Source organism: Trichosurus vulpecula, chromosome 7 (genome assembly GCF_011100635.1).
Source record: "Trichosurus vulpecula isolate mTriVul1 chromosome 7, mTriVul1.pri, whole genome shotgun sequence".
In the NCBI taxonomy this organism is placed as follows: domain Eukaryota; kingdom Metazoa; phylum Chordata; class Mammalia; order Diprotodontia; family Phalangeridae; genus Trichosurus; species Trichosurus vulpecula.
The window spans coordinates 17,354,050-17,369,773 of record NC_050579.1 but is presented as its reverse complement, the minus strand read 5'-3'; the positions used below and the strand labels follow the sequence as shown (position 1 = coordinate 17,369,773).

General features: G+C 43.1%; 1 protein-coding gene across 1 annotated transcript in view; it reads right to left on the bottom strand.

Annotated features, from left to right (window-relative positions):
- The window catches only part of LOC118857064 (zinc finger protein 883-like), a 41,711-nt gene extending 26,194 nt beyond the window's left edge, over nt 1-15,517 (bottom strand). The window contains exon 1 of the mRNA XM_036767658.1: nt 14,245-15,517. Coding sequence (XP_036623553.1) covers nt 14,245-15,505 — 1,261 coding nt within the window. The 5' untranslated portion in view covers nt 15,506-15,517. The remainder of the gene's footprint in view (nt 1-14,244) is intronic.
- Nucleotides 15,518-15,724: the final 207 nt, after the last annotated feature.

Below are 15,724 nucleotides of genomic sequence, written 5' to 3'. Positions count from 1 at the left end.
ATAAAAGGATTTGTTTTGTAAAACTTGAACTCAGTCACAAGACCACACCCAAGGCCCTAAAGGGTGATGTGTGGCCTCTAGACTGGTGGTTCCCCAACCCTGCTTAGAGTTTGCATGGAAAGACCATTTTCAGGAACTCTGGTCTCTGACCTCTGCTCAGAAAAGGAAACAAAGCCAGAAGGTGGCCAGGAAGGTCCATGAGCTCACCTCACAGTCCTGCCCAATGACCAGATTTATGCACTATGTTTGAATCAGATCTCTCAGTTACATTTATTACAAATAGCTGCACGGACAGAGTTCCCAGGCAGCACAGACTCACCATGCACTCCTTAAATTTCAATTTCTTTTTTATTATCAACTTGACAAATATCAACAAACATAAACATTTCAATATGCAAAGAACCACAAAAAAGAGGATTGTTATCAGAAATCAAACTTCTTTTACAGTTTGTTTTTTTAAGAACACCATATATTAAGTTTACATGATAGTACAAACACTGCTTTGCTTATCTGTGTCCCTTTCCTATCCAGTGCATTTTTAAAATATTTCATTAGTGATGGGTTATTTTTTTTGTGCATCACTTTCACTATGTACCAACCCCCATTTTTCAAATGGAAGCCTTCCTTTATAATAAATAAATATGTCAAGTAAAACAAATCCCTACATTGGCCAGTTCTAAAAATGTCTACCTTGACCTGCACTTCCAGTCTACTCAGCATAAATTTCAAAGAACTCAGGTTCTGAATAAAAAGCCAAGCACACAAATACATTAATAAATTACTGGGGGGTGGGGAGTGGGGGGTGGTGGACACTTGTGGAATGGTACAGAATAGAATAAAGCACATGACCTCCCAGAATCTCAGGGTATTTACAGAGAGTTCATTACCTGGCACATGTAGATTCAATTGTTCCCATTCCTAGAACAAGCCCTTCCATTCTTCATGGATGTCTCTGTTCCCTCCTCCCATCTCTACTGGCATGTACTGGCCCAATCAAGATGGAGGCATGTTCACTGGATTTCCCAAGGCCACCTGAGCACACACAGACATCCCACCATGTGCTTCTGCCAGTTGCCATTTTCTGCTCCTGGTGAGTTGAGGGTGGGAGGGATAGGAGGAATCTCCTCCCTCCACACCTCCTGCCACCTCACTGCACTAGCCTGGAGGTTAGAAGGGGAGAGAGCCCAAAAGGTGAAGCTGGCATCTCAGCTAATGAAGTCGCCAATCATTTTGGAGGCAGACCCAGCCACTGGAGACCAATCAGAGGAGTTCCCTGAACCCTCAAGAGGAGAGGATGTCCTGTAATCCTATCAAATTGGTGGGGGCCACATCAACTAGACCTGGGGCTCCCCACAGCATCACCCTGTCCCTTACATTTAATTTCTAGTTTGAAGGATATTTTGGCAGCAGCTTAGTATATCAACCACTATTTCTAAACTATCTTTTCTCTTTGAAGGAGATATGACATTTTCCCCATAATATGATTTCCAAATAACATAGCTAGTCTCTATTCTCCTCTCCTCTGTCCCCTTCTCCAGGCCTGTGATTTAATTGGAGGAATTCAACCTCACCAAAGCAGTGATACCTCCCTCACAGTAGAGTATGTCAGTTACTCAAGCCACTGATAAGTGTAATAGTAATTAAGGTGGAACTTTTTGCTGTTGACCTTTAATGAGTCTGACCTTTGTTTGAATGTGGCAGATAAAGTGGGATGTTTTTGTATTTCTCAGCACTGAGACAACTGGGAGCCTGGATGAGGTCGGGGCCCTGAACAGGATATATAAGTGCAGAGGCTAGCATTCTGGCTTGGACAGCCATTCTAATGAGCTCCCTGGCTGTACACTCAGAGGTTGATAACTACAAATTGTATTTGGTCTGTAATTCAAGGTGCTGCCTTTTTCCCCTGAACTAGGTGGATGTTATTTGTATGCTGCATTAAAGTAAGATTGTTAACCCCTTAATGTTGCTTTCCATAAGTAAAGCAGATCAAAAGGACCTGTGCTGGCAGCTTTCTGGGTGCTGGTGGATCTTACACCCCCACAGAAGCTGCTAGCTGGATTGTTGAAACAAGAAGTTAAGGGACTGGGCCAGGGTCACAAAGACGACACATCAGAGTGTGTCTTAAAACCAAGTCTTTCTATCCATTATGTCAAACCACCTCTCTTTGACTTATTGTTTATTCATTTATTTCAAAATTAAATGAGAACTTTCTCTCCAAAGTTTCCCACTGATCTGTGTCAGGGACACAGCCTGGTTCAGATTGCATTTGCCCTAGTTCTTGGGAAATCTGTAAATACATAAGAGGGGGCTCCTCAAGCCCCAAATCTGTCACTGCTTTCTAAACATCCATTTGAGCCTTCCCTTCATTCTTGGCACTCAGCAAAGACAGTTTATTCAACATTTTAATACACTGAAAAGCATCAAATCTTATGGACAAATTTATACAACAAAAATACATACACACAGTTCACAGCTTTGTCAAACAAGCAATGCGTAAGAGTCATACTCTGTCAGAATGTTTATGGCAATTTCTCTGAGGCTCCAGAAGCAGAAACTAATGCACAACATCTTAAAAAGGCAGTGGGCACTTTACACAAACTATGGACGGCCGATCCCAACCCCATGACAGAAGTGGGCAGCATCTGAGATTTTGTAACAGCACGTGATGCATCTCTAGAAAACATACCCAATTGCTTTAAATCACAGGAGTCAGGCGAGATTCTGTCACAAGAGAGGGCCCTTTCCCTAACAATCCCTCATCCGCACCATTGAATATTGAAACATTACCAATATCAAACTATGGTGCTAGAATGAGTGAAAAGGCATTTCTTAAACGCCAGGCACTAGGCTAAGCACAGGGGAAAGACAGAAAGCTGGAGAGCCCCATGTGCATTCTAATAGTGAAGATGACACAGATGTGGAGTGGGGTGGGGAGAGGGGGGGGCCTGGGACGGGTGTCATCAGGCAGGAGTATCACAGGGATCTACTTTCCAGGAATGGCAGTATACATCTGCAGTCAGACAGACAACAGGCAGCATTTATTAGGCACTTACTGCATGCCAGGAACTGCTAAGTACCAGAAATTCAAAGAAAGGCAATAAACAGTTCTTGCCCTCAACAAGTGTACATTCTAATGAGAGGGATAACATGTAAATAACTAGGTATATACAAGATATATACAGAGAGTAAAGAACAGTAACATGGAAGGGGAAGGTGTTAGCAGCTGGGAAGAGGGAGACTGACCTGAAAAGCTTCCTGCAGGAAGGATGTGGGCAGAGTCTTAATGGAAGCCAGGGAAGCTAAGAGGCAGAGCCAGGGCAGAGGTATAGAGACAGAATGAACATATTAAACACCTACTATGTGCAAGGCACTAGACCTACTAAGCGCTGGGGATACAAAGAAAGGCAAAGACAGTTCCTGCTCTCAAGGAGCTCATGGTCTAATAGAGGAGACAACATGCAAACAATTAACTAGCAGATTCAATGTCTAAAAGGGAAAATGTCCTCTGCCAGAGGAGGCTCAGGAAAGCCCAGCAGGGCAGCACTGAGCTTTAGTAATGGCTGGTTTCACACGAAGGCACAGGATCATGATAGCCTCTGTGAGTGAAGCGTTGGGTAAAACCCCCAATGTCCAAGCTGTTCCCTGGGGCCATGAAACACTCAATCATACCTACCCACTGGACCAAGTCAACAAACATCTATTAAGCACCTTCAGTATGCCTGGTGATAAGCATTGCAGAAACTAAGAAAGGCAAAAACAAAACAAACAAGCAATCAGTCCCTGCTCTCAAGCTACTCCCAGTCTAATGGGGAAGACAAAGGGAAGGCACTATGTGGAGGACTGGGAAAAGCTTCTTGCGGGAGGCTGTATTTTAGCTGGTATTGGGATGAAGGAAGCCAAGAAAGCCTGGATGGAGATGGAGACAAGGGAGATCATTCTAGGCATGGGCCCAGTCAAGGAGCAAGCTCCATCAAGAGACACAATGTCTTATCTGTGGTACAGCTGGGAGTCCCAGATCCCTAGCTGGCAGAGAACATGGAGAGAAGTAAGGTATGACATTTGTTAAGCAACCACTGTATGCCAGGAACTGGCCAGGAACAGGAAAAGGTAAGAGTTCCTGCTCTCAAGAAGCTCACAGTGTAACAAGAGATACATGCAAATACGTACACACACAAGATAAGGGCAGGATAAATGGGAGTTAATCAATAGAGGGAAGGCACTAGCATTTTGGGGGACTGGGATAGGCTTTGGGATTTTAGCAGGGACTCAAAGAAGCCAGCGAAGGGAGGAGGTAGAGATGGAGGGGGAGAGCAGGGGGACAGCCAGGGTAAACTCAGAGTTGGGACACAGACTGTCATAATCAGTGAACAGCAAGGAGAGGAGTGGAGTGTCACCAAGCTGACATGGGTGGCGGGGGGGGGGGGGGGGGGGGGGGGGGGGGAGTGAAAGAAGTGTGGAAAGGGAGGAAGGGGCTGGGCTATGAAGGGCTCTAAAAGTCAGAGGATTTTCTATTTGATCCTGCAATAGAAAGTCACTGGAGTTTATTGAATGAGGGTGAGGGTGGGGGTAGGGGATGACATAGTCAGCCTTAGGCTACAGGAAGATCAATCCGGCTGAAAATGGGACTGGAGCAGGAAGACACTCTAAGGTATTGCAATTGTCCAGGTGTGAGGTGTTGAAGACCCGCAGGAGGGTGATGACAGCGCCAGAGGAGACGACTAGCAGGGAGTGTTGCAAGCTGACCTTGTGATACTTGGAATTAAGATTGCGGTTTAGAACTATAATAAAGAAGCCTGTTTTAGGACAGTTGTTGACCCCTCCCTGCATTACAGCACACATCCATGTACCAAGAAGAAAATGCCTTGCCACACATTCCTGTAATCCCCCAAGGGACCTCCACCCTCTTGCTTCAACCTGAATTAGCACAAGACCCTGTCTCAAGACTATGGCCTAAGGAACAAGGAATTGACCCACAACCTAAGTGAACAAACAAGTCCTGTTAAGGGTATGTCCCTCAAGGCCCCTGCCCCCAAACAGTAAAATAATAAGGCAACATGAATGCAGTTAGGCCTCGAGGGCCCCTCAAGGCCTGTTCCTGTCAGCTAAAAAGGATAAGGTTATGCAAAGACGAACATTTGCTAACATCCCTGTTCCTTGTGCCCAACCCTTGTGCAACGACCCATACAGTTAAAGGAAATATCGGCTTCTGTACCCTTTTGCTTGCTCAACCATTATTAATTCGGTATAAAAGTCTCCCCCTGAGCTCATTCGGGGCCGCTCTGATTTGGGTTGCTTGTGCCCCAGACGGCCGCCGGCTAATAAATTCTCCAATTAAAACTTACACTCTGTGATGTGTCTTGCTCACTGCGCGACTATGGCATAACATTCTGAACAGCCGCCAAACCCCACAGGCCACCCGGGTAATGGCCAGGTTCCCGATACCATTGCTGCCGTTCTGCCTCCCCTCACGTAGCCCACAAGCACCTTCTTTTCATATATACTGACCACAAGCTCTGGAGCACTTTGAGGCATCTTGCCAACTTTATAGATGTCAGAGAGACTCAGACGGTCCCCAGGACAGGTAGATCAGTACTGCCCCACTTTGCAGACAAGTTATGTCACTGAAGCTTACAATCACTTAACTTTACTACCCACTATGTCCCGGGACGCTACAATCATCCTTTAGATATGCGATGAAAGAAGCCAAATTCTGACTAACTACAAATGAGAGGGTGCCTTATCGACTATAACTATAAAAAGCCCAGAGGACTACGGGTTCTGGGAAGCTGGCTGGGGATGTAGCTGACTTACAATTTTCACAACGTGGTATTTGACTTGAGAAGAAATCTTCTATGTCTGAACAAAACAACTAACATGAATCGCAGGTGACCAAAGGCAGTCTCTTACATAGTTCCACGTGCCTACAGTCACACGTGGATGATGTAGGCCAAAGACAGCCATCAAGGTTTCCCTTGGAGTTTATATACAGGAGGCTATCAGACGCAGCGTCCTATTCTGAGGCACACCAGAGTGATTATCCCTGTGATCAATTATGCTTGGGTGCTGGAGGCCTTGAGGCTGCTGGATTCACGGTTAGGTTAACCACAGGCTGAATTGAAATAACGTTCTCTATTTAGACTATCTGCAGATTATGACTTGAAATAGGCTTCTTCTACTTAGGATTCTTATATAGGTTTTCCTGATTTTTCCCTGGATCTAGTATTGGGGTAATGTAGGCTATATTACAGTCAAGTCACCTGAAGCTCACCAATGAGAACTCACATATGCTCACCTAAAGGGCTGTCTGAGATTCTCAGGAGTGCTTTGATTGGGAAGCAGGCCTCGTCTAGGTTATTCTGTCAAGTCCCAATAATGCCTTCTTTAGGAATATAATTCCACTTAGATCGTGGGGGTAGTATACATGTAGGCAGGACAGGATGAAACAAGGCATAGACTGCAAGGCTCTTCCTACCATGCTGCTTCTATAATGTGCCCCATCTCCTCAAACTTAAACCAGAGTACTTTTCTTTTTCTTTTGGAGGGGTAAAGCAAGGCAATTAGGGTTAAGTGACTTGCCCAAGGTCACACAGCTAGTTAAGTGTCAAGTGTCTGAGGCTGGATTTGAACTCTGGTCAGGACCAGAGCACTTTTCAAAAACTAAGAACAGTATTTGCAAAGGTGGGCAAATATTAACTCAATGTCTTGATCATGGTCTGAGGAATAGACACCAATCCAGACAGACCAAGAGCCCAAAGTCCAACAGGTTTTGGAAGATGGCAGTCTTGAGTTTCTGGACTGCCATGACAACATACAGTATGATGGTACAGGCTCATCAGCCTCCCTGTCACAGATCAGACTATGCTTCCAACATATCTAGTTAGACCCAAGATAGGTGGTGCAGGATTATTGGGAAAGGCTAACAAGCCTGATCCTGCCACTGATCATGAAAAGCACTACAGCATTCATGGGAATTAGATGGCTGAATGAGCCTACCCCAGCATCAGGTTGCTTACAGTTCCCAGAATCCAGCTATGGTGCCCCCAAACATTGCTCAACTCCCTGACAGAGGGCTCTGGATACCTAGTGGGGAAAGAAGGGACTACAGGATGAGGCCACGCTGGGCACACCAAGAGTCAAAAGGGCTCTTCAAAGTGCTCCACAGAACTATGGATCAACAGCTAACTACAAAGACCCACCGGAGCCACTGGGGGACAAGCACCACTGGGACTGAGAGCCCTTTGAAAAGGCTCTTTGGAGTGACTAAGTCCAATGAGGGGGCAGTGTTTTCTCTCACTAATTGTCATATGGAATCCAGAGACCCTTTAATACATACATGGACATGAGGATACAAAAGTTGACTATCTTACCCACTGACTTGGGTATAGCAGGAGCACAAAGCAGGCTCTTTGGATAGTGGCTGGGCAGAGCCAATTAATGCTGTGAGGGAGCACCATGGCTGGTCACTGAGAACAATAACCTAAGAAAGTGGTGACCACCACACCCCAGCATCAGCAGCAATTGTAAGGAACTGCAAGACACAAGCAGTTTCCTGTTGGCCACCAGCTTGAGCCCACAGGAAATGGGTCTACTGGCTGGCATGGCTGGAGGGATGGAAGGAGTAGCTACCCTGGCCAAGCTACAAATCTTTTCAATAACAAAGGAGGAGGGGTCCACAGTAACATGTTAGGAAAGTCAAATTCTCTTCCAATTAGTTGAGGAAATTTCTTACACCACCTGAAATTTCTGAGATTAAGTCTCAAAGACAAAGAATTTGGTGAAAACTTAGGAGTGTGATGGTGGCAGTGGTGGCAATGACAGGGGAAAGAGTATTGTTTAGGGGACATTTCAGTGGTGGGAGAGGATTCTCAGATGATAAATTTTGGGGTCCTCACATTTTCTCTGCCTTTGGATTTTAAGTGGCTTCTGGTCTTCTTTAGAAATTATATACCAAAGTATTTATAGCAGGATTTTTTGTGGCACTGGAAACTGGAAACAAAGCAGATGCCCATCAATCAGGGAAATGCTAAAGCAATGTTGGAATATTAATGTAATGAAACATTACTAATTGATAAGAAATGGTGACTAGGAACACAGACGAGCATGGGAAGACCCCTGTGAACTTATGCATTGTGAAGCAAACACTCTACAGTGACTTCAACGCAGGCATAAAAAACAATAAAAAGAAACAATGTTTTATAACTGTAATGACTGATGAGAAAACCTAGGGCTGAGGACACTGTACACCCATGTGTCTTAGCTGACGAGTGTTGGCCAGGTTTGTCAAAGTGCTTCCTTCCTTGTTACAAGTGACAGTTTGTTGGGTGACTGAAATGGATACATTGCCAGCTGTGGCTTACTATTTGCAAGACCTTGGCTAAGTCACTTAAAGCTTAAGAGGTTGGTAAGAAGGCACCTAAAGTCCTCTCTGGCTCTAGATCTATGACCTAGGCAACTGAGAGTTCTGGACCTGGAATCAAGAAGTTTAAATCCTGCTTTTGAAACATATTAGGTCTGTAACCCTGGGAAGTCCTGAATCTCTCAACCTGCTTTCTCATCTGGAAATGAAAATAACATTAGCACGTTCTTCAGAAGGAAAGCTGTTGTAAAGACCAAATGAGATCGTATATAAAGTACTCTTCCAACCTGGAAGCGCTCCATCAGTGCTATTCTAAGAAACGAAGGAGGTGTAAGAAGGAAAAGTATCAGTAATGATGAAGACTTTGATAGATATAGAGTTCCCTCCCTCTCCTACATGACTAGTCCACCTCCTCCTTCACCCAAAGATCCCCACTCCCTACCGACAATGCCCTGAGCATCTTTTCTCATGTACAAAACCTCACCAGCAATGAGCAGGCAGTCTGCTGAGGCCGCCCAAGCCTAATCTCACTGCTATTTCTCAAGTACCTATGGAAGAAAACATTCAAATACAGACTTGTCAATCAAGTCAGCAATCAGTTCCAATTCTGGACCATTTCTATGGGAGGTTTTTGAGATGTCTATGAATCTATTGGGAGATAAAATGTTTGCACAAAACATGTCATTAAACTACCTACACCTATCAAGGGAAACAGGTCTTAGTTTTACTTTGAGTTGTTAAGATTTCCAATTATTAATTCGTTTCTGATGAAAATACTTTCATTATTTCTAATCATGCTTTTGGAAGAGCTTTTCCCACCCCACCCCCAACTTTAACTCAATTTCAAATATACACATATATAATTAGCTGAAGATAAGACAAAAAGTTAAATTTTCAAAAACCAGCTATTAAGGACCTTTTGATGATGGTCTACAATTCAAACTGTTTTATCTTGCTGAATAATAATGCTGGTCTTTTTCATTTTCCTCTGGATATTGGCTTGTAAATCTTTTTTAAAGCTGTTGGTTGCAACTGTTTATCCTTTGGTGTTATTTCTGATACTCCATGCCTGATATGTTTAGGCAAATGTAAAAATTCCTGAACTTCTAAAAAAATGGACATGGCTAATGCAGAAATTGGTTTTACATGACTACACAAATTTGTAATGGCTTTTTGCTTTCTCAATGGGTGAGAGTGGAGAAGGAAGGAGAGAGAGAATATGAAAGAGAAAATTGACTTTTCTAGAAAAAGAAACTGCCGTGCTCATCTATTCCTCATCTATATTCCTGTTGGTCATTTGATGTTCAAGCAAGAGAATAACATTACCAAGAAGTCGAGTTTGAGCAAATCTGTTCCTTACAAGTCAAATTTGCATTATATCATCAGCGTAAAATAAGAACATATGCCTCGAGAGCTGTTACTTCATGACAATCTGGAAGGCTGCTGAGCTACTGCTCAAGTAAACAAATAGATCTACTGTTTTTTCAAAGAAAGCCTGGTGTTTATTGGATGGATGTTCAGGGCCAGAACTCAATTATGTGCCCAGTGTACAGCACGGGGAAGGAAGACGCTGTGGTAACAGACAAGTCTCCTTCATTCCTAGGTAATTTCGTATCATTTCAGGGCCATCTCCAGTCGTCCTGATCTGTATCTTGCCAGTGGACCAGATGGCTCAGTAGGAGAGACTGAGACTGGTGACTGCACAACCCTCTCTCACTTAAATCTAATTCACTTGCAAGTCATGGCATCACCTTCCTGATGTCATGGTCTTCTTCTAGAATGAAGTACAAACAACAACATTTCATATCACCAGATGTATTATGTGATCCTTATGTATTTCACAATGCACTGATTTTGAATTGGGCTCAGGTAGCTCCCAATCCCACAGACTGTTGAAAATCCTGCTTACCCAGCACTGAATATCAAGGCTAGGAAAAACCAGACTCAAGACCCCCATCATGTCTGGATAACGCACAAACAAGGGGACGGTGTGGTGTAGCAGGAGCTTTTCATTTGAAGTTGAGAGGCCCTGGGTTCACACCCTGCTCTGGAATTTACTAGTTTTGTGACCTTGGAGATCACATAACCTGATCTATAAAATGAAGGTACTGGCCTAGGTGACCTCTAAGGAAATACCAGGTTAAGTCTATGACCAGAAGACTCAGTTCAAGCTGGGATCCAGTGAAGGAAGTCAGCCAAGTAGTATGAGGCCCTACATCATTCATTAGGCTAGGCAAGTCAAGAGGCACAGAACCCCTGGAGACCTCTTAGGTATGGTCTCTATGGGCTCGCTTGCACTTTCTACCTGGTCTTGTCTCATCTATTTCCCACCCTCTTCATCCCTCCTAGTCTACCTCACTTCTGTCTCAGGGGCTTTCATAAAGCTCTCACCATGTTTCCATTACTGCTTTAAATTCCTCCTACATCCTCTCACCTCAGGCTAAAACTCCTTCAGTTTAGTGTGGCCCCCAAACTGCCAGATTTCCTCCCACTTTGTCTCTGCCCCTTTCTAGCTTCATCATCCTTCCTTTTCTTCATCCCTTTTTCAAAAACTAAAAACAGTCATAATGAAGCAATATTAACGTATCAGGGAAGATGATAAAATATTAAAATACTAACACTTTTAAATTCATTTTTTAACATGAGCATATTCACCTCCAGGAAAGTGGTAAGGATCTGAGCAAGGGAGCGCAGCTATCTTAGATACTCAAGAGCAGCAGGGTGGAAAGAACGCCAGGTTTGGGGTCTAAGGACCTGGTTTAAGTTCTGGTTATGCTACTACTATCAGAATGATGGTGGGTAAGGCACTTAGCTTCTCTAGGATGTTTTACATAGGTCTGTAAAATGAAGGAGGTGAACTAGATGAAGTCCCTTTCAGCACCAAATCTATGATCCTACGATCCCTTGAGTTCACCTCATATTAACATGATAATCAAGAAGCTTGAGCTACTACAGCAGGAAACAGACCTCATGAGCCCAACCTTTCAGGGAAAGAAAGGGCACAAGGGAAGACTGTCTACCAATGCCCCCAACTGCAATTTCTCCTACCCACTAGTTGCCTACAAGGTAGTGAGCTGCCTGTTAGCAATCTAAGCTAGGTTTAGTTGCCTTACCCATTCTAAAAGGGATCAGTGGGTATGACCCCTATCTAGTTTTTGAGGCTCCTCCACATTAAGCATCGTGGTCTTAGTGAGGTTAGGGGACATTGGGGTGTCAGTCCAGATCCTAGGCCTGTTCCCAATCCAGTAAATCAGACAGAAGGAGGATGTATCTGCTTCATGGATTTATCCTTAACCACACCCATGGAATGCATAGACAGGCTGATGTTCTAGTTGTCTCTGCTCCCCAAAAGAAGTCCTGCTATTGCTTGGAATGAGATGGAATGGTCAAAGATTGAGCCCTGCCCTTGTTTAAAGGCCTGGGACACTGGTGGGTTCTGCTTTGACCAGGCCTTTAAATTGCTGCCTGACTGGAGAGAAATCTCTCAAAGAGCAGAGGGCTCTTTTTCATCATAAATTCAATCACTGATCACAATGCAAACCTACTAAATAAGAAATTCTGAGGCTAATTTTTTCCTGATCATTTAAGCAGTTGAGACGCTAGAATGTGAGAAACATATTTACCTAAGCTTGGAACTCACTGAAGAAATCAGAGGAATTGTGAACAGTGTAGCTGCAGGATCCTGCATGTATATGTTGCTGCCTGGCACAGCTGCGGCCACAGCTTTGCTATCATGGAGACTCTTGCCTGATGCGAAGTTTGTGCCAAGGCATGGTGTTGATGGAAATTGGGACATGCAAAGAGATCCATCCAAGAAAAAAGAAAGAGCCTCTTTGGTGATCCTGGGATAGCTATATTAGAAACCCAGGAGCAAGTAGATCAAGGACAGTTAGCAGGATTTGTATACCAGGTGGCCTTTGGTCCATGGGCTGTACTTTTAGCAGCCTAACCATGCATCTCTAGATCCCTGGCAGCCATGCTAATGGAGAAGCATAGATATCTTGGAATGAGTTTAGGTATGAAGAATATGACCTCTAATACATTTGGGAAAGACAGAAGTGTTGGTTTCTCACACACACACACATACACTTTGTGCTCTCCTTTTTCTGCCTTAGAGGGAAGTACCTGTCAATTAGGGCCATGCAACCTAACATCTTGGAACTTCCTGATCTTCAGGTCAGGCTTCTCAATATTGGGAATGGGGAAAGTTATAATTCACTTTTGAATTCTTTTTTTTATACATATATATGTTTAAAGGATTTCTGGATTCCATATTCCCACCAAATTCCCCATATAGAGATATTATTTGCATGCTAGACTTTAAAACAAAATTCCACTTAAGTAGCCAATATGTATTTTAGTTTTGTTTCCTCAAAATCTATATAAATTTATTATGGCTGGAACCTATTAAAGCACACTATCACCACTGTCCAGAACGCAGAGTTTAGAAGACTAGTTCTACATGGAAATTTCTAGAACAGTCTTGATTTAAACTTGTGGGAGGGAGCCCTAGCAGTTTTGCTGACAATCTTTCCCAACCCCTCCCCGACAACACAATACACAAATACGTACACACACACACACACACACACACACTCTCTCTCTCTCTCTCTCTCTCTCTCTCTCTCTCTCTCTCTCTCCAGGTGTCAACCAAGGTTAGGCACTTCTCCTTAACTGAAGTGCATGGACCACTCCTAGTTAAGTGTGATGGGAAAGAGAGGCCAATATGACAGCTAAAAAGGAAAGGTCAATCCAGGTCAAAAGGTGGCCCATGATATGCAGGCACTGAAGGATGATCCTGGGGTGGTCAGCTCATACCACATGGATAACATCAGCTTTTCCATTAATTGGTCCAACAGAGTTAGCTCATTTAAAAAGATGGCTAAGGACAAAAAAAAATGAGCCAGCATCATTAATCAGTGATCTGCCACCCTCCTAGAGGTCTGCCTTCTGTGCCAGGTAGCTGATTAGCCCAAGGGGCTAATGCTCTTAACTGAATACTCTTAAAGATAATACATAGCTTCCCTGTAATAAAGGAGATTTCTCATAGGTGACTTCATGAAAGGAAGCCCACCTTTTTACCACTTCTGGAAAAATAAGCTCATGAAAAAGTGACTAAGCATGAAATTCTGTCACTTTATCAGTCAGATCTTTAGTATGGATTAAAGAATCCAGGTTCTCCAAACCCTCAGGCTGCACAGGAATATGCAAAGAATTCCACAACAGGTCAGTCAATATTGACCAAATGTTGGTGAGTAAATGAACAATAAATGAGGGGCACCTCTGGGCACACAGGTAGCAAAGAAGAGTCAAAGTAAGAGGCTAAAAGTCAATTTGATGAGTCAAAGAAAAGGAACCATGATGCCAACGGAAACAGCAGAAACAAAAGTTGCAGGTAAAGGTTAGGTTTCAAATACAGAGCATCAGACAAGCAAGAATAGAGCCTAGAGCGAGAATGAAACATTTGGAGGCACTCAAGGGTTAGGGAAATCTGAACCAACCCATGAGTTCAAATAACAATTAAATAACAGATTGTTTTTGCAGTCAGGGCATACTCAATTGCAAGATTTTTTTTAAAACAGAAGATGGATACATGCTGGACACTTGCTATTGAAAGGGGCACAATGTTATAGGCAGAAACTCAGATAGTCACCAAAATGAATTCCCTGCTATCTTGTGTATACTCTAGCCGGAGGCTTTCATTCATTACCTTCATATAGTTTCCCCTCTAATATGGATTCCTAGGTATTCAGTATGATATTTATTCCCCCTAAAGGCTTCCCCACATTCACTGGGATTTTTTGAGGTATGAATTCTTTGATGCTGAATAAGGACTGAACTCATGATGAAGTCTTTCTCAGACTCATTACGGTTCTATGATATCTCACCTTTATCAATTTTGTGATGTTTAGTAAGTGACGATGTGTCACTGAAGACCTTCCCACGTTCATCACACTCATAAGCTTTCTCTCCACAGTGCATTTTCTGATGTTGAGTAAGGGAGGAAATACGACTGAAAGATCTTCCACATTCTTTACATCTGTAGGGTTTTTGTCCAGTGTGAACTATCTGATGTCGAGTAAGGCATATGCTCTGGTTGAAAGTTTTCCCACATTCATTACATTCATAAGGTTTCTCTCCAGTATGAATTCTCTGATGTTTAGTAAGCTGTCCACTTTGCCTGAAGGTTTTTCCACATGCGTTGCATTCATAAGGTCTCTCTCCAGTATGAATTCTTTGATGTTCAGTAAGGTGTGTACCCCATCTGAAAGTTTTCCCACATTCATTACATTCATATGGCTTCTCCCCAGTATGAATTCTCTGATGTTGACCAAGATCTCTACTTTGTCTGAAGGACTTTCCACATTCAGGACATTCATATGGTTTTTCTCCACTATGAATTCTCTGATGTTCGTTAAAGTAGTTACTCCACCTGAAGGCTTTTCCACATTCGTGACACTCATAGGGTTTCTCCCCAGTGTGTACTCTCTGATGTTGAATAAGTTTTGAACGTCGGCTAAAGACTTTCTCACATTCATTACACTTATAAGGTTTTTCTCCAGTATGAATTCTTTGATGTTTAGTAAGTGATGAGCTGTCACTAAAAGCTTTTCCACATTCGTTACATTCATAGGGTCTTTCACCAGTATGAACTCTATGATGCTGAGTAAGGGAGGAAACCCGACTGAAAGATTTTCTGCATACTTTACATTCATAGGGTTTCTCTCCAGTATGAATTCTCTGATGTCTGGTAAGGCACGCACTCTGGCTGAAGGCTTTCCCACATTCGCCACATTTATATGGTTTCTCTCCAGAATGAATTCTCTGATGTTGAGTATATTGTGCATATTGGACAAAACTTTTCTCACATTCATTACACTCAAAGAGTTTCTTACTTGAAGAACCTTTTTTACTTTTGACTTGTTCTGAAGAAGGCTTAGAGCTCTTTCCACTTCTATCTCTATTACGGGATTCTTCAGGAATAGTCTGTTCCGTAACATGGACTGAGGTTGGACAAAAGCTCTTCCCACTTTTATCTCTATTATGGGATTCTTTAAGAATAGTTGGTTCTGTAACAGGGACCGGGGTCAGACAAAATTTTATTCCATATTCTTTACAATGAGGATCTTTCTTGTGGGTAATAATCATCTGACCCAAATATTTTACTTGAGGTCTTCTTTCTAACTGACCACCACATTCCTTGGCTTCTCCTAAGTTGGCCTTTGGGACTGTTTCAACTGCAGCCCGTAAAGATTCTTCTTCAGAAAGGTTTGGCTGTGGAGTTGACTCCTTGGTTTCAAGCCTAATCTTGAAGTCTAAAAGAAATAAAAAATGTCAAATGTGCACTATTCCCTGTAAGGGAACAAA